General features: G+C 40.9%; 1 protein-coding gene across 3 annotated transcripts in view; it reads right to left on the minus strand.

Annotated features, from left to right (window-relative positions):
* The window catches only part of LOC121922336 (alpha-2-macroglobulin-like), a 72,826-nt gene that overhangs the window by 30,806 nt on the left and 22,316 nt on the right, over window positions 1-19,704 (minus strand). For all 3 annotated transcript variants that reach the window (XR_006102137.1, XM_042451630.1, XM_042451631.1), the window contains exons 15-22: window positions 19,204-19,353; window positions 17,123-17,296; window positions 14,127-14,202; window positions 8,954-9,275; window positions 5,603-5,831; window positions 4,660-4,786; window positions 3,418-3,539; window positions 1,914-1,965 (exon numbers count right to left, since the gene is read on the minus strand). Coding sequence is in view for 2 of the 3 variants with exons in the window: in XM_042451630.1 (XP_042307564.1) it covers window positions 1,914-1,965; window positions 3,418-3,539; window positions 4,660-4,786; window positions 5,603-5,831; window positions 8,954-9,275; window positions 14,127-14,202; window positions 17,123-17,296; window positions 19,204-19,353 (1,252 nt within the window). In the remaining variant the exon portion in view is untranslated. The remainder of the gene's footprint in view (window positions 1-1,913; window positions 1,966-3,417; window positions 3,540-4,659; window positions 4,787-5,602; window positions 5,832-8,953; window positions 9,276-14,126; window positions 14,203-17,122; window positions 17,297-19,203; window positions 19,354-19,704) is intronic.

Consider the following 19,704-nt stretch of genomic DNA (forward strand, 5'->3'; position numbering starts at 1 on the left):
AATACAGTTGCTTAGTTACAAGGAAACTATGGTTTGTTACAGACGCACCAAAGGGGTGTGCTAGGGTTAGGAAGGGGCGTATTAGGGTTGAGAAGGGGCGTCCCTTCTGGACGCCCCTCAACCCTAGTACGGACTGAGTCCGTACAAAATGGTGGCGCCCGTCCACATGGGGGCGCCATTTTGACGTCATGGATGCATAGCATCCGGACGTCGCACGGTGTAAGTGACATCATGAGTGCGCGACTAGCGCCTTGCGGTGCCACTTCCAGAGTGCAGAAAGAAGTGCCATTTCGGTGCTTCTTTCTTGCTGTGTCCGGGAACCGCGTGGTTTGGCCGCTGTGGTTCCCGGATCCAGCAACCAGCGGCAGCGGCAGACCGCCACTTTTAGGCGGTCTGTAACGGGCCAGTATTCCAGAAAAAGTCCAATCTATTATTGACTCATCATCAATACATTTTATGGGCAAATTCAGAATGCTGAATGTCTCTTGAAATCCTTGCAAAGAGAAAAGGAATATGACAGTTTTTTCTTTCTCATAGTTTTGGCATTCAGAGGAATAGATCTAATTTGCATCAGCAGAAATCTTATACCCAGGTGCTTTTTTTTAAAAAAGTGTGATGGGGTTCACTTCTCTTTACAAGTAACTTCTTTTCACAAGAAATTCTGGGACCTATATTTGTATGAAGCAGAGCTAAGGACAACTGAAAGAATTCACAGCACAGTTCAACCAACTACAATTCCAGGAACCTTTCATTTGTTGCAGAACACAATGAGCAGTAACCTTGAAAAGCCATCTTGCATTTGGAAGGTTGCTTCACCATGTCTAAGGAGTTTATCACATGGGAGACAAAGCACCCAAATCCTGTGGATAAATGAGGTTTAAATTCTGGGAATATCCTGCAAGAGCAGGATTGTTCTCAGGTTTATCAGGACATTAACCTGACATTAACCTGCCCAGAAAGCCACAACATTGCACTGCTTTTTAACTCCAGGGTTTTCCTGAAGTTAAAAAGCAGTGCAATTCTGTGGCTTTCTGCATGAGTGAAAGTCGCATTAATGCCCAAGTCACGCAATGTCATCAGAAAACAACCCCACTATTGTGGGATATTCCCTAGTTTAAACCCTGTTTATCCATGGGATTTGGGTGCTTTTTCCCATGTCATAAACTCCTACGTTGCGTGAAGATGTCAATGGGCTACCATATAAAGAGGAGCCCTTTAAATCAACTCTGGAATAGTTGAATGGTGTCTATACCACACCTCACTTTGGGGAGATGGTTTGAAATCTTCATAATCCTTGTATGTTTTGGAAATCAAATTTGTCATCTACAGATATACCTGCAGACCTCTAGGTATTTATCTGTGTTAGAAAAACAACAGTGCTTAGCATTGAATAGTCAACAATGCTAAGACATTCTGAGTGTTCTCCTTCCTTTTCTACCTATCCTGACCCCTCTGTAATGTAAACTGATAGTTTCCCCACCTCTTACCTCCCCACTAGTTCTCCTTCAGTTGTAGAATGAAACTAGAACATATTAGCACCCTGAATAACTTTCTCATCTTAGAATGCAGTACCAATAATAATAATAATAACAATAATAATAAATTTAATTTTTATCCCGCCTCTCCATCAGGATCGAGGTGGCTTACAGAGCAAGAAATTATACAATACAAAGTATTCCAAATTATTCCCTCCCTCCCTTAAACACATAAAATCCCTACATATCAATAATAAAAACCTTTAAAACATTAAAATAATCATTAAAATAATCAGAATAATAAAGCCATTCATTTCTTTTTCTTTAAGCCATTGGTGTCTTTGTTCCTTAACCTGGATCTCTAACTGCTGCACACACTCTCTATCAATTTGCCGTTGCATTGAGTGAAAAGCCTCATCTAGAAAGATGGGCACTTACCAGATGCGCAGAGCAGAGAACTGAAGACCACCTCCTTCTCAAGCCCTTCAGGCTTCACAGACATAGAAGGAAAAGGAAAAAGGGAACCAAGTGAGAAGCAGTTTCAGAAACACTGAAGGACCTCAAAGGCCATTTTCTAGTCTTAGGCTTTTGTATTGTTTTAAATTGTTTAATCTTGTTTTATTATCTGTACTGCAACCAAAGATGTATCGATACAGGGAGAAAGCTAACTATTTTAAATAAATTCTCTACCTTCTTTTGAAGTAAACATAAATGAAAATGGCAAAGGACAAATCTCAAATATGTCCTGGCTTGTAGAGGATTCAAACACATTGTATGTGTGTGTGTTGTGTGCCTTAAAGACATTTCTGACTTATGGCGACCCTAAGGCAAACCTATTATAGGGTTTTCTTGGCAAGTTTCTTCAGAGGGGGTTTGCCATTGCCATCCTCTGAAAATTATAAATTATGAAAATGATAAATACTACACTCTTAATAAAGCACTGAGCACATTCCCCTAGCCCCAAGATCCCCTCACATGCACTAGAGTTGGAGGGACTTGATGACAGAGTCAGATTTCCAAAGTCTAGGCAGGGGAAGCACCTGTCAGACTGTTGGAGACATTTATCTAACTCCTATCCAAACAAGCCATTTCATACCCCTTAAGTTTCAATAGCATGGATCATCCTTCAACTCTTCTCTCCTATACTGCTAATTTTCAAAACAATCAGTTGAGTTGTTTTAGAAAGCATAAGCCACTGCATCTACTTCCCATCCCCTTTATTTCTTGTTGCCTATGTGACCTGTTTCAAAGTGTGTGTGTGTGTGTGTGTGTGTGGGTGTCAATTTGTTTATTGAAAGTATGTATTATTCCAACATATTGTAGTTATGTAAGCCGCCTTGATGGCTGCAGCAGAAAGGCAGGGTATAAGAATATAGTTTATTTATTTTTATTATTTATTTATAATGTTGGGAGCAAACTGAAAGAAGTAAAGGGGATAACAGATGGCCCTGAAGAAATGGCCTGAAGCCATCCCTTCTGAAGATGGATTGGGGCCACGGCAAACCCATTGCAGCCTTCAAGTCAGTCCAAAAAGGAACGGCAAAGATCCGCTCCTTTTTCGACTGGCAAAAAGCTGGCTTTTCCCACCCAGCCGTGCATTGGAACCAGCTGCAAGCCACTCTAGTGGCATGCAGCATATAAATGCTGCACCGCTGGAGCGTCTTGAAGTCACCCACATTTGAGTGTCTGCCCAACTTCTGGAAAGCTTCATGCATCATTAGAGCATGTAGCATGTAAACATCGGACTCTGTTGATGTTCCAGCTCTAAATTATCAAATGGAGAGGCACATTTAGCAGACTACTTTTCAGGAATGTGCTGACATTACTAAATAGCTCCATAAGAATTCATTTCAAGATAAGTGACAGGACATTATAAATGCTGTGGTACCATATTTTTTCCATAACTATATCAAACCTTCATCAATTGAAGCAGCTGACGTACCTCAACCAATAGCGATCTGGTCACCGTGTCTTTTCGTCCTTTTGTGGGCACCTCTGGTAATTCATTCCCACAAAATTCATCTGAGTGCACAGCCTCAACACTTAATGTGAAGTTCAGTTCCCCTGGAAGAAAAATACTAATTTCACATTGTATGTTAGCATAGCATTCCATCTTTCCCCATACTTACTCTGGGTGTATCCACACTGCAGAAGTAAAGCATATGGATACACCCATGACACTATCCTACAGAATCCTGGGAATGGTAGTTTGTTGAGCACGTGATCTGTCAGAGAATTATCGTGCCTTGCCAAACTACAAATCCCAGGATTCTGTAGGACAATGTCATGGCAGTTGAACTGCTTTAATTCTGTGGTGTGGATACAGCCTCTCTTAGGTCCTTTGGATTAATGATAGCACTGCTACATTTGGTATCTAGGAAAAAAATGCAAGGCCATACACATAAGGCTAGTTTAACATTGTATAATCTTCAAATTGCTTCAAAATTACTTCTGTGCATCGTGAATCTGTTAAGGATGCAGAAATCTGCTTTGTCCTGAGCCAACCTGAAGGGGGCTGCAGAGACTGTAACTGAAAATAATTCTGTTGGTGGGAGTGTAAATGGTGCTTCTGTCTATCGCTGATCAACTTGTAGCCACTAAATAAATTTCTGTTGAATTATTAGGCAGCATGGCTTTTTCTCTCCTCCCTACATTTCTCTTCCTTTAACTAATGCTGTACAAACCAAACTTAATCTGCCCATCATATGTTCCAGCAGGCCAGGTGTTCTCAGTCAGTCTGTCCTCTGTAGAGTATTCCCCCCCTCCCCAGATTTTGGGGGAAAACAAACATGCAAAATAATATGTCTTTATCTACAATGAATGCTAATATAAAGTTACCTATATGCACCAGTATATGCAAAAACGTGATTTTCCTTTCTCTCTTGTTTGCATTTCTTGTATCATCATCCATCACTTTCAAAATTAATGTAATATTTTCTATAGGCATGCATGTAAGTATCCCTATAAATTTCACGTGCATGGAATCCTTCCCACCTGTTTACAGAGTCTGTGCAGACAAGGGAGTCCAGCATTGTGAGACCACGACCCTTTCAGAACAAGGAAAATTTGATACCAGCTGATTCTGTGACAGATTTCATAGAATCATAGAGTTGGAAGAGACCTCAAGGGCTACCCATTCCACCCCCCCTTCTGACATTCACCAGCATCCCTAACTTCATCTTACCAAGAGATTTGGGAGTTACAGTCCAGGACACAGTTTTCGTCTTATTTGGACACAGGCAGTAAGATTGTTCTTCCTTCTGTTTGGGGGAAGCTATGAAATCCGGAGAAGGTGCCAGAGATATGCTCACCTGTCCATGAACAAGGTGGTGTTATTGGAAAGACAGCGTACCAATGGAGGGGGAGAAATACTGCAAAGGAGGAGGCAAGTGAAGGCAAAGATGGCATCAGACCAAAGACCATGAAATTACTTGGGCATGTGCTTTGTTGGAAGGGAAGGAAGCAATCAAAGCCCTTATCCAGCTTGACTATTGAGGCTGCTATTGAAGTTGGCAATTGAGGTTGCAATCTGGTATTGCTAGGCTGACTATACATGCCATTTTAAAGGGACTGTACCATTTTTTCCCCATATTTCCAGACTAATATAATGAGTCTGTTTTAATATAAATGTCAATTTTGTCCCATTTTCAAGAAAAATGCTGTTGTGTTGCAAAAATGGTTTGAAGATCCCTGTTTGAAATTGTGGTTGTGAAAAAGAAAGTGTGTCATGGAATGTGAGAAGTCTTATGATAAGGCGTCAAAAGACCAACATTTGCTGCTTAAGATTGCTTCATCAGAGAAATATTCATGGTACGATCGTAATGAAATACATTCTCCTTTTACGTCTACCTAAATTCTTGTATGAAATCTGTCACTGAAGAATAATAATTGGTAGCTCAATATGTTCATGTAATAAAACTTTTATTCTTGTCTTACTTTTTAATGAATATGGAATATGACATAACCCCATCCCGTTTTTGCCATCCCAATGTCCTGTTTTTGTCTCAAGCAAATATGGTCAGCCTAGGTATTGCCCATGTATTCCCATGTCTATCTCCTTCACAGCTATAAGAAGTACCAGAAGGCTGCTCAGAAACCTTAGGCCCCATGTGGTCAGCATTCCTTACCCTAACACAGTGTTGCAGATAGGTGAAGACAGTGGCATTCAGAATGAACTTCTCTCCTCGCACAATGGAATAAGGTAAGGTGGGCTCCAGGAAAAAGGGCTGGAAAGCCTTGAGGGAGACAGGGTTGGACAAACCAAAGCCTGTTTCTGCTGATGTACAGAAGGCTCCAGCTTTCCATTCTGTGATGGTGTCTGGAATGGTCACCAGCATATCAACCTCTTGTTCAGGACTGCAGAGGGATAGAAACAAAACTGACCTCTCTTTAATGTCATATCAAGAAATTCTCATCATTATATATTTTAGGATTACTGTGGAGCATAGAACAAAATATGAACCTGTGACAAGCAACCCCATGCTCTGAGAGCCAGTGTGGTGTAGTGGTTAGAGGGCTGATCTAGTCCATAGAACAGGGATAGGCAACCCTTTTGAGCCGGGGGCCGGGTTGCTGTCCCTCAGACAACTGGGGGACCGAAGCCAAAAAATAAATAAGTAAATAATTTTTTTAAAAATTAAATAAATAAATAAACTGGGACAAATGTAGGACAAAATTTTCAAATGGAGGGCACTTTTTAAATAAAAAATGGAGGACACGTGAAAAAATTTGCTGATTTTAAAAAAAATGTTAAGATAAATGCATGTTTCTGAGGCTTCTATAGACAATTACCCCACCATGCTCCTCATGCGAGATGCCAAAGGCCCCGGCGGCAATCAGTGGCAGGACCGGGCTGGGGCCGGTCCCAAGGCCTCGCCGGGCCGCATCCGGCCCGCGGGCCGCAGGTTGCCTACCCCTGCCATAGAAGAAAGCTATTGGAGAAAGTGGGAGAAGGCTGGGTTTGTTTCAGGTATCATCCTAGAAAAACTGAACGTTCTCTTACTAATATTATCCCTTCGTTTAGACCAGTGGTTACCAAACTGTGATCCTCCAGATGTTTTGGATTTTAAGTCCCAGAATTTCTGAGTGTTGATCAAGCTGGATTCTAGTTGAACTCCAAAACACCTGGAGAACCAAAGTTTGGGAATCACTGGTTTAGACAAAGAGACCCCTCTCATCTTTTTTCTTTTGATGGTTGTGCACAGTTTAATGTGCCTCAATCGCAAATCTCACTGCCCAGTCATAATCCTCTAGCCAAACTTAGCTCAGAGAACTATTCTCAAAAGCAGATCCTGAGATCCTTGGGGGAAGGCTGGGAAAATAAATTCATTTCAACATAAATTCAAGATCCATATATCCAGGGCCAGAATGCTGATCAGGACTAGTTATAGGGAGCATATACCTCTTTTGATAAAACAGCTTCACTGGCTACTGGTTCGTTTCTGTACAAACTGCAAGTTTTGGCCATGACCTATAAAGTCCTACATGGGTTAGGTCCAGACTATTTGAAAGACTGTATCTCCCCATATGAACCTGCCAGACTCCTAAGATTATCAGAGGATGGCTTTCTCTTGGTCCTGCCACGATCACATGCTCACTTGGTGAGGACATGAGAGAGGGCCTTCTTGGTGGCTGCTCCCAGCATCTGGAACTCCCTTCCATAGGAAACTAGACTGGCCTCCTCCTGCTTTCTTTCTGTCAGCAGACAAAAACCATTTTGTTTAAGCAGGCTTTCAATATGTAATCAGTCTCAGGGAGGTTTCTTATTGTGTGTGTGTGTGTGTGTGCGCGCGCATGCATTGTGTGTCTTCAAATTCTTTCTGACCTATGGTGACTCTAAGGAGAACCTATCATGGGATTTTCTTGACAAGATTTGTTCAAAGGAGATTTGCCATTACCTTACCCTGAGGTTGAGAGCATGATTTGCCCAAGATCAACCAGTGGGTTTCCATGGCCAAGCAGGTATCAGACCCTGGTCTCCAGAGTCATAGTCCAATGCTCAAGCTACTACACCATGCTGGCTCCCAAGACTCTTATTGGGATGGGTTTATGTATATTTTTTAAACTTTTTATCCCATTAAAAATATATATTTTTTTATTCAGTAACACATATTTACAATATAAAAAGACACTCAACATATATCAACACAACGTTAAATACACTGCGCAATTAAATTGCTCAGGATGGAAAACATTTGACAAATTGCTACATTTGCTTAACCAATTACTATATGATACCCATTTCTTTGTCTATTTGTTACTTCTCATCTAACCAAGCTGAATTTCTACATAATTTATTTGATCTCCATTTTTAAAAATCAAATTATCTACCATTTGTGTGTCTTCTTTCTCTTTTTCTTGTTTTCCCATAGTTCTCATTTTCTAACTATTTATTTTTTGCATTAATTGATATTTTGCAAATTTAGCCACATTGTTTTCCAGCAGTTTCTAACTGAAATCTATTCTTCCTCTGCTTTATTTGAGGATTTATTTTTCAACCAATAAGCACTTTTGCATCCTTTTAAAAGACCAAGGATTCAGATCAACGTTCAGACGAAGGACTTTATTTTATTTTATATTAGATTATTTTAATTGTGTTTAAAATTGTACAGTTAGGTTTTTAACAGTTGGGGGGAGGGTTTGGGGTTTGGGTTTTTTAATTGTATTTAAAAATTGCATGTGATTTTATCTTGATATTCCTGTAATCCATTTTGATTCCACTGAGAAAAAGCGGAATATATATAAATACTATTATTATTATTATTATTATTATTATTATTATTATTATTATTATCAATAACCATTTTTTTTTCTGTGAGCCACTTTGGGTCCCACTCTGAGAGAAAGACGGCATCTAAATAAAACAAGTAAAATAAAATAAAAACCAACCAAATAAAGAATATAGACCAGACACAGTTTTGGAGGGCTTTAAAAACATCTGTATAAGTAAGAATTGTTTGTAATAATTTAATCAATTTTTAAAATTAATTTATTTGAAATCCTCGGTATAAGCCATGCCAAGCATCAGAAGGATAGCATGGCAGTCATGGCTTTGTTAGCAGCGGCTTCCTTATTGCTAATCTCTTTCTCAATTGCGATTTGGCAGGGAAGTTCGTACAAAGGGTATTTCAGCAAGCATTTGTGGAGTAAGATAAACTGTATGAGTTTTGTTTGTTTCTGGAATGCTGTTTCTAGGTTTTTTCAGTGTCTGGAATATGGCTTTGTTATTTTTATTAACGTTATTTTTATATGGTGTCCTTCAGTGTGTTACAATAAGTCATCTTGTGACTTCTAACAAAGCATTTGACATGATAAAAACCACCCAGTTAATGATATAGAAAAGTTACAAATAAATTGGCACAAATGTATAATCTACAGCAGACCCTGTAGTCTGAAACTTACAAGGGCTCAAATTTCTTTTTGAGGATCTTTTCAAACCATATTTAACTTACTGTTCAAGCATCAAAGCCACTACTTACTCCAGTGTAGTGGTAAACCACATCCATGTCTCAGGGAAGATACTCCTGATTGTCTCTATTGGTTTGCTGTAGTCGAAGTTTCCTCCACGATAGAAATCAACTGGAAATCCCATTGGTGTTCCTGGTACGCCATCTTGAGCCATACCAGCTCCAAATTCTGGAAGTCTACCTGACATAACACCTCCTGCAGCACCTGGCATAACACCTCCTACGGCACCTGGCATAACACCTCCTGTGGCACCTGGCATAACACCTCCTGCGGCACCTGGCATAACAACTCCTGCGGCAACTGGCATTGGCATTGGGCCTGGCGCACCATAGGCTGACAGTAAGGTACACAAGAAAGAGAGGATATGCTTGAGCTATATTTCTAAAGTGGCTTTATTAATGCATGCATGGTATTATTCCTTTGTTCAAAAATTACCTTACCAACTGGTCTAAAGTACCCCAACATCACCACACTGACAAAGTATTTGGTAGAATCAGGTGAGAATTCTGGGTCCTAGCCATCAAGCATCAATTTGGGACCAATGACTCCGACACAGGCTGGCCTAGAAGTGAATTTGTGGAATTCTTAAGAGGAAGCCTATTTCCTATTAATAGGAAGTGTTTTCAAGCTTGGATCCAGATCTAGCCTGAAGGGTTTATTCACACGTTTTGTTTTGCAGTGTGACTATGCAAATAATCTCACACATGCATTCCTGTTTTGTTGTTCACACTATTTTTTAAAATCAGAAATCATATGAGTTTTGTTGCTCATATGTGTCAGCACTCAAATAAAGGAGTTGATAATGCAAATATATTCAAATTACATTCAAGACCCAGATAGTTTTAATAATAATAATAATAATAATAATAATAATAATAGGATTTATTTATATACCGCCCAATCACTGGGAATCCGAGTGGTTTACACCAGAGGGGATAATAGACGGTTCCCTGCCCTCAGGCTTACAATCCTGGTTTATTCCAGGTCTATGCAGGTCCCTATTCACATCAGTTATTCCAGGTCTATGTGGGTCTCTGAATCTATTCCCATCAGTTATTCACAGCTGACAATGCAAATCTTTTAGGAAAACATGAAGGGAAAAAAAGCCAATCTGTCGGGGATGCTTTGATTTAGATTTCCTGCATGGCAGGAGGTTGGATTGGATGGCCCTTGCAGTCTCTTCCAACTCTATGATTCTAAGATCCCAGGTTTTATGTTTGTTTGTTTTTGGCACACCACACCCCCCAACTTACTTGGGTACATTTGAAATTCATGTGAACAACACAGATTCAACTCACGTTCTCCTGGGATTATTTTCACTGCCTGAATAACCCTTCAGTTTCCTTCTCTCAGGGGTTATTCAAATGGTGAAAATAATCCACATAGAATCTGAGTTTTGTTATTCACATACATTTCAAACGCACCTGATTAAGTTTGAAGGGATGCTGCCAACCCTCCCTCCCAGAAACTAGGATAATCAGTGGCAGGTTTTTTTTCTTCTTAGTTTTTCTAAATGATTCGCATTGTTGGCAGTGTGAATAATTGATGCAAACAGACCCAGGATAAACCGGGATAAAACTCTGCATGTCTCAAACATGCTTCGAATACATCCCCATCATAAGACTCCATCTTTATTTGAGTGCTGAAATGTGTGAGCAACTGAACTCGCAGAGATGTGCACAGATGTGGTTCCATAGTGTCAACAACAAACCTGGAATGTGTGAGTGAGATTATTCACATAGGCCTGTTACAGACTGCCAAAATAAAGCTGCTTCGGGCCTCTTTGGAGGTATGCTATTTAAATGATGCATGGGTCCTAAGAGTCCGGAGGTCGCGCCAAAGCCACACTCCATTCCTAAGCACTTGGTTTTGTAACTGATCATTGGAAGACAACACAGAACGAATTTGCAAGTCTAATTGCTGAAGCATATGGCTCTCTGAGGAAATTCCGCTGACAGAGGGAAAATGTGCTAATTTTTAAAAGCCAATCACTTTCACATCTATTTTAAAACCTATGGGAGTTCAGTCATCTCAATCTGCTACTGTCCCACAGTTATAGCTCCCTTCTTCCCTCTCTGGTCAAGGCCCTAATGGATGAAGTGGCACATGAAAGAGCAACTACTTTATACTCATCAGACATCCCCTCTGCACAGGGCCCAGCATCACTAAAATGACCAAAGTCCCATTTCCAGATGGAAAAGAAGAGGAACAGTGATCATCTCTTGCTCCTTTTAACCCACTGAATTGAAAAGAGCATGCCTCATTACATCTCCCACTGGGAACTGAATGATTACCCAAAATATTGCTGCATCATCACAGAGTTCACTGCAAAGGTCATCCGTCCCCCAGAGGAAGAAAAGTCTTAATAACAGACTGCTGTGGCTTCACTTTAGGAGCTTATCGTTTGGGCAAATAAGCCAGCTTACCTCTTCTGGCTTCAGTTCTGGATCCGGGATGCCCCTGGATGTTATCATACCTAAATCACCACAAATTTTGGTGGGTTTCTGCCACTTGGATGCATCCCGGTTCGAAGCATTGCTCAGCTGGCCATTTTTTTAAGTCGGAAGCTCCCTGACTTCGAAAAAGTGCTGGGTGAGCAAGGCTTCAAACTGAGATGCATCCGGATGGCAGCATCCCACTTAAATCAGTGGCAATTTAGGTATGATAACATCTGGAGGCATCCTGGATCCAGAAATGAAGCCCGAAAAAGTAAGCCAGATTATTTGCCCAAGTTATAAATTCCCTAGTCTTTCTCCTACTACAAAACACATATTCCTTCAGGAAATAAGATTCTGATGCTGGTTTCAGGCTTTTGTAATGGCTCAGCTATGCCAGGTCTTGGTTCTAGCCCTCTGCATAAGAAGCTGTTCCCAAACCATCACATTCTCATGCTCTCTGTATTGCTTTTCCACCTTTCTCTCTTGAATAGATTTGTGACCACTATTATCCCTGTCCACACCCTTAAAATGCAACCTCAACACCAGCTCTGTCCAGTATGGATTGGCAAAACACTACCATGGCTTTTGAGTGTCAAACCTTTACTTGGGAGTCTCCTACCCATCCAATATCTGTGGCCAAAAAGAAAGAGAAGAAACAATGGATAACAGATGAAACACTTCAAGTAGTTAAAGAAAAATGAGAAGCAAAAGTAAGGGGAGACCGGAACAAAATCAGAACCATGAATGCTACTGTCCAACAATCAGTGTGCAAGGACAAAGAGAATTTTTACAACAATCAATGCACAGAAATAGAAGCATACAACAATAAAAATAGACAAACAAGAGACCTATTCCACAAGATTTGGGAATTCAAAGAGATATATAAACCAAGGTGGGGCTATTCTGTGATCAGAAAGGGAACATAATACACAAACAAGATGAAATAAAAAAGATAGAAACAATACACAGAAGAGCTATACAAAAATGCAAAAGGATAAATGATGCATGAGAAAAAGAAACATATGGAGATGAACCCAAATTTTGGAAAGCTGCACTCAAAGCAATTGGGAAGAATAAATCACCAGGAACTGATGCCATACCAAGAGAACTGCTACAATCCACAGAGGCAGAATAAAGCTTAGTTCGAACTAAAATGTGCCAACAAATATGGAAGACAAAGTAGTGGCTCACAGATTGGAAACAATGAATATACATTCCTAAACACAAAAAGAGAGACATGGAAGACTGCAATATTTACAGGACCATTGCGCTAAAATCCCATGCAAGCAAAATCATGCTTAATATTCTGCAGCAAAGATTTTTACTACAGTATATATGAAATGAAAAATCTCATAAATGAAAGATGGTTTCAGGAAAGGAAGATCAGATTGCAAGTATATGATGGATAATGGAGCTCCCCAGGAAATCCAAAACAAAATCTGCATGTGCTTTATTGACTACAGCAAAGTCTTTCAGTGCATAGACCAGAATAAGCTATGGAATGCTCTCAAAGAAATGGAAGTGCCACTACATTTGATTCTCCTGATGTGTAACCTAAACTCAGGTCAAGAGGCTGCTGTCAGGATTGAATATGGAGAAACAGAATGGTTCCCAATCAACAAAGGGGTGAGGCAAATCTGCATACTATCACCCTATCTATTCAGCGTGTATGCAGAAAACATCATATGCGGAGCAGGCCTAGACTCGGAGGTAAGGGGAGTGAAGATTGGAGGAAGGAACATTAACAACCTAGGATATGCAGACAACATGATACTACTAACAGAAACCAACAAAAATCTGGAGCAATTACTTAGGAGGAAAGTGCCAAGGCAGGCTTGATGCTGAACATTAAGCAAACAAAAATAATGACCACAGAAGATCTACAAGAATTCATCCTAGATAATGAGAAAATCATAATAACCAAGGAGTTCTCATACCATGGACCAAACATTGAGCGGAATGAAGATTGCAGTCAAGAAATTAGAAGAAGGTTAGGATAGGGAAGGTCAGCTATGAAAGAACTGGATGAAATCCTAAAGTGTAAAGATATAGCTCTGAACACTAAAGTTAGAATCATCCAAGCCACCATACCCCCCATCACCACATAGAGATGTGAGAGCTGGACAGTGAAGAAAGCTGGCAAAAAGAAAATATACTCATTTGAGATGTGGTGCTGGAGAAGACTGCTGAGGATACTGTGGATGTCAAACAAGTGAGCTCTAGAACAGATCAAGCCTGAAATACTCTGGAAGCCAGGAAGACTACACTGAGGCTGTCATACTTTGGTCACATCATGAGAAGGCACGATTCACTGGAAAAGACAATGATGCTAGGAAAAATAGAGGGCAATAGAAGGAGAGGAAGACCACATGTCGGGTGGCTGGACCCAATCAGAGAGGCCACAGGCTTGAGCCTGCAGGATCTGAGCACAGCAGTGGAGGACAGGGGATCTTGGCAACGTCTCATCCACAAGGTCACCATGAGTTGAGGTTGACTTGAGGGCAGTTAACAACAACATCAATCACCAATGCTTTCTCCCTGTAATTATGACCTATTCAGCAGAACACATGGTGTTCTTCAATTGCCCCATTGACAGCCTTGTTAATTAATTTGGGAGTAACAGAATAATTAGCCAATAATTTATCTTGCATTTCCACAGATCACCTTTTCATGGTTTTAATGCTGCAGACCACTGGTACCACCACCATCACTGGCAACAGCCCCCCACCATCATTTATTTTCTTACCAAAAGGTGTTCCAGGCAGGTGACAAAGTTCAAGCTTGCGAATTATGGTACTAGTAAAAACTTTTAAACCAATGTCCTGTAAAATGAACAGGAGAACCATTATGAAACACTCGATAAAGCCAGGATACAAAGGGATCTCTTTTGTATGTGTGAGTATATATGTGTGCATCTCCAAGTCATCTACAACTTATGGCAACTTTATAAATTTCACAGGGTTTTCTTAGGCAAAGAATCCACATAGGTGGTTGTGCCAATTCCTTCCTCTAAGGTAACCAACAGCAACTGGTATTCATTGGTGATCTCTCATCCAAGTAATATCAGGAATGACCACGCTTAGTTTCCAAGATCAGAGAGGTGCCAGCCTTTAGGGTTTTTAACAGAACAAAAATCATGGCCTGTTGACTAGTCAAATAAGAATGCTGGTAATGGCAACTGGCAGAGGATGTCTAAGTCCTCTGTGCAAATTTGGAACCCTGGCTTCCAACTGACCAGGTTGATTTCTTGAGAAAGACCAAGATTGTTACAAATTTAAAACATAGTAAACAGACCTCTTTTAAAGGTGGCATGATGGCAAAGAATACAGAGGTGGGAAGAAAGGCACGGTCAAAGCCATGGTCTTTCACAAGTGGATAACAGTCATAACTTGTCAAGTCAGGGTTATTTCTGAAACTATTTATCTGAAATTGGATTCTTAACAGATATTCATGATTGTGCTACAATCAAACAGGCAAATGACCAAAGCGAACAAAAATCACAAAAGAACAATGTTTATAATCAATACATGATGAGGAAATTTTCATTGGGAAATGGAGATATTCATCAGGACTGTGGAAAGAGTTAATCCTCCCTTCAAGAAGTGTGGCAGCAGACTAGGTGGTGGTATAAGAGAGAGGATCATCTCAGCTGTACCATGGCACCCCATTTACTTATCTGTTATTAGCAGGAGGCACTGATGCCACCTCATTTTGGTATGCAGTTAAGATTCAGCTATTTCCATAAGCATTGGAGCCTCATTGATCATAGATCAGAGCTCTGATTTACAATTGCTGATTTGATATTGAGATAGGAATCACTGTTGTTTTTCACTTATGTTTTGTTGTTTTTATTATATAGGGTGCCACTGGACATACAACCAGCCCTCTGCATCCACAGATTCAAGCAGCCACAGCTTGAAAATATTTTAGAAATATATCCTGCCTTCCCTTTATGTGGGGGATCTGTTCCAGACCCCCCCCCCCCACATATGGGGAAAAGAATGTATGCTCAAGCCCCAAAGAAAATAATGGGGCACATGCTTGCGGCAGCGCATGGTGCGCAGTGAGAGTACACACCGCATAATTTCTGCCGGGATTTGCCTTCTGCGTAAGCTCAAAGCCGATGAAGGCAAATCCGCCTATAAGGAGGGCCGGCAGTATATACAAATTACAAAAAGCAAATCTTGATTTTGCCATTTAATATAAGGGACACCATTTTACTATGCCACTGTATATAATAGGATTTGAGCACCTACGGATTTTGGTATCCATGGGGGGAGGGGATCCTAGAAAACAAGTCCCAGCAGATACCAAGGGCCCATTGTGTGTGTGTGTGTGTGTGTGTGTGTATTGTAAACAGATAAATGGAAGTGGATGAATTCTAGACTGCAGCACTTCAGACTGGCAATGTTCTTCTGTGTTTTGTTTTTACTCTGGAGGGAGCTTTTTCTACTTTTACTGTACATAACTTCAACATTGTTCAGTATGGATGCATGACAAACCATTCACTGCTAGGGCAAACAGTTTTTTACAAGTCTATGGGTCAAGTACTGTATAGGCCTTTTTAGGAAGGGTGAATATGCTGTTTTGTAGAATGAAAAGTTTATACCCTTCGCCTGTTCATCAAAACCACTACTCATACATGGCAGAAGAATAATAGAATCGTAGAGTTGGAAGAGACCACTAGGGCCATCCAGTCTAACCCCCTGTGACACAGGAATAAATAAAGTGCTCCCAATAGATGGCCATCCAGCCTCTGTTTAAATACATCCAAAGAAGGAGACTTTAACACCTTCTAAGGCAGCATATTCAAGTGTTCAACAACTCTTATTGTCAGGAAGTTCTTCCTAATGTTGAGGTTGAATATCTTTTCCTGTAGTTTGAACTCATTGTTTTGGGTCCTGTTCTCTGGAATAGCAGAAAACAAGCTTGCTTCATCCTCAATATGACAACCCATCAAATATTTAAAGAGGGCCATCATATTACCTCTTAACCTTCTCTTCTCCAGGATAAACATGCTCAGTTCCCTAAGTCTCTCCTCATAGGGCTTTATGGTTTCCATACCCTCCACCATTTTGATCACCCTTTTCTGAACATGTTTCAGCTTGTCAACATTCTTTTTGAATTGTAGTGCCCAGAACTAAATACAGCATTCCAGGTGAGGCCTGACCAAAGAGAATGGAGTGGCACTATTACTTCCCTTGGACACTATACTTCTATTGATGCAGCCTAGAATTATATTGGCCTTTTTAGCTGCTGTAACACACTGTTGACTCATGTGTAATTTGTGGTCTACTAGGGTCTACCAGGACTCCTAGATTCCTTTCACATGGAGTCTTGTTAAGCCAGGTGTCCCCCGTCCGATATCTATGCATTTCATTTTTCCAGCCTAAGTGCAGTATCTTACATTTCTCCATGCTGAAATTCATTTTGTTAGTTTTGGCCCAGCTTTCTACTTTCTTGAGGTCAGTTTGAATTTTGATCCTCTGTCTGGGGTATTAGCCACTCCTCCTAATTTGGTGTCATCTGCAAATTTGACAAGAATGCCCTCTATTCTTTCATCCAAGTCACTGATAAGCTCTGAGAGCAACGTGGATTCTGACCCATATGTAACAGGCATTTATTCAAGTATGTCAAATGGGATCTCTATAACAGTGGTCTCCCCCCCCCCAAATAAACACACACTTGTCACAATCATGTGAGTTCCACTAGGCACACACTCAGTGACTACTTGGTGCTTACCTTGAAAATATTATAGGTGTCTCCTTCATAAGATGCAGCAGGAAAAGGTAGAAAGGGGAAGCCACTACTATATGCATTTTGAATGGGCACACAGGGATTAGGATTTGGTTCATCCAAAAGGTGACTCTCATACTGATAGCCTTTGAGGTCCTTCACAGGGAGCAAATTATAAACCTGTAAGTAAAGCAGTGATGATTAGGAATGCAGAAAATGCTCCTGTACTGGCATCCTTTGTGCCCAACAATTGCTTTCTCAAGGAGAGAGGTGGTGTTCTGGGTTGCAATTAGGGCAGTCTGCCAAAGATAGAAGCATGCCAGAACACAGACAGATGTGTATGTGTAGGAGTACAAATAACATCTTCAATTTTTTCACCTCCGCTATGGTTTTTAACACCTTTCCTGATGAAGAAACCAGAAGAGTGTCAAAAGCTTGCAACACGTATTTTGGTTGGCCCAATAAAGTATCACTGGGCTCGTACAGAGAGGCCAAATTAAACCTGCTTCGAGTCACTTTGGAGGTATGCTGTTTAAATGACACACGCATTTTAAGGGGCCAGAAGCTGCTTAGGATTGGAGCGTGGCTTTGGCGCGGCTTCTAGCCTCTTAGGACGCATGCATCATTTAACCAGCATACCTCCAAAATGACTCAAAACAGCTTTATTTTGACCTGTCTGTATGGGCTCACTGTTTGATGGATTTTGCATGTTATTGGATGACATATTGTAATACTTGAGCTAGAATTTCAGGAAGTATATATAAGGACACTTTAGGAAAAAGTAAGCAATCCCCCAAAGGAAGGAAGATGAAAGATATGTCTGCAGAGCTTGGTAAAGTTTCTGTTTAAGACCACACCTAATAGATTACTACAGATTCTGGAAGCTGCAATAGCACACTAGGTTTCTGTCTTGACTTGAAATGAGCTGCCCAAAATGCTAAACATATTTTGTTATTGTTGTTGAATGCCTTCAAGTCATTTCTGACTTATGGCAACCTAAGGGTGAGCCTATCACAGGACTCTATTGCATGGGGTTACTTCCCAAATTCAATGCAAATTCAGGAGGCATCTGGTTCCCATCACACATAAACCACCACCAGATCACTACCTGGTTCTGTTCCAATTGCAGCCCGGGTAATCTAAGCCACTTCCATGGCCCTTTTTTGAAAACGGAAGCTTCCGACTTCTAAAAATGGCCACTGAAGTGGCTTAGATGACCCGGGCTGCATATGGGATGGACCTGGGTGGCAATTCGATGGTGATTTATGTGTGATGGAAACCAGATGCCTCCCAAATTAGCACTGAATTCAGGAAAGGTAAGCTGCTCTTTTAACCCCATGAGATAGGGTCCACAGAGTTTTCTTGTCAAGATTTAGTTAAAGAGAGTTTGCTTCTGATTCTGAGAGAGCCTGATTTACCCAAAGTCATCCTGTGGGTGTCTGGTCCTGATGGAGGATTTGAACCCTGGTTTCCAGAGCATCATAGTGCAATGTTCAAATTACTACCCCATGCTGGCTCTCAGTTTTAGGCGGATGGAATCCAGCATCTTGAATAATGACTTTTTGGACCACAACCTGGAGTGTTTTCACACATTGCAGTCTCCAACACAGTAGCTCTCACCCACCCCTGGAAAGAAGCAGTCTTCCAAACTCTGCATCTGCAGAGGTCATGAGTGGCTCTTGTTAATGCCTGCAGTGTCATTGAATCACAGCATTTGCCCCCCACAGATCATTCACAACTGTCTCTCAAGGCTTACTGAGTGAGGGGGAAGCTAATGAATGTGTAAATATAGCCACAGATGGTTGTTTTTAAAGAAGAGTGGAAGCCTAGAGCAATGTAATGTCCCTACAACCCTCTTTCTCCTTCCTTGGAGTTCCCACCCCCTTGGTTCATGCATCCCCCTTCCTCCCTTAAGAGAAAATTGCTCCTGTTCCTCTAGAGCAAGGCAGTCTTGTTCCCGGAAGCAAGGCCTCCTTCCTCCAAGGGAACAATGTCCTTATCTGACTATTGAAGGAGGATGAATCCAGAAGCACCATAAGACAATGATAGATGTTATTCTAACAACACTCAATGTAGTTTGGACTCACAGTCTCTGGTGAAACCTCAGCTTCAGGCTTTAAAAGGAACGCACTCTTGTCAACTGCTTGGATGGCACAAAGGGAACCTTGTGAAGCTGAAAGGTGGAGATGAGTAGCACTGGAGGGGAGGCCTTCAGTGTCCGAGAAATGTAATTTTACCTGTAAAAATAAAATAACCTCTGTGAAGTTTATTCATATTAACAACAGCACAACACATAAGGCGATAATATATCCTGGAGTTTGGATTCCAGGCTTCGGTTGTCAGCTAGGCATTATCGTTCTTTTCTAGCCAGTAGGAGTGTGTTCTGTAATGTGTTCTGTCTGGTGACAAGGTGACTGATTGCAGGTGTGTCTGAAACATACTGACGTGTGCAAATGAAAACTGATTGCACTTTGTACTTAGTTCTATGGTCTGAAACAGACTGTTAATACCCTCTAGAGTAGACCCACTAAATCAATAGTATTTACACAAACGATGTTTCACTTTATAGTACTTGATTCTGAATGGGA

This window comes from Sceloporus undulatus, chromosome 2, assembly GCF_019175285.1.
Source record: "Sceloporus undulatus isolate JIND9_A2432 ecotype Alabama chromosome 2, SceUnd_v1.1, whole genome shotgun sequence".
Taxonomy (NCBI): Eukaryota; Metazoa; Chordata; class Lepidosauria; order Squamata; family Phrynosomatidae; genus Sceloporus; species Sceloporus undulatus.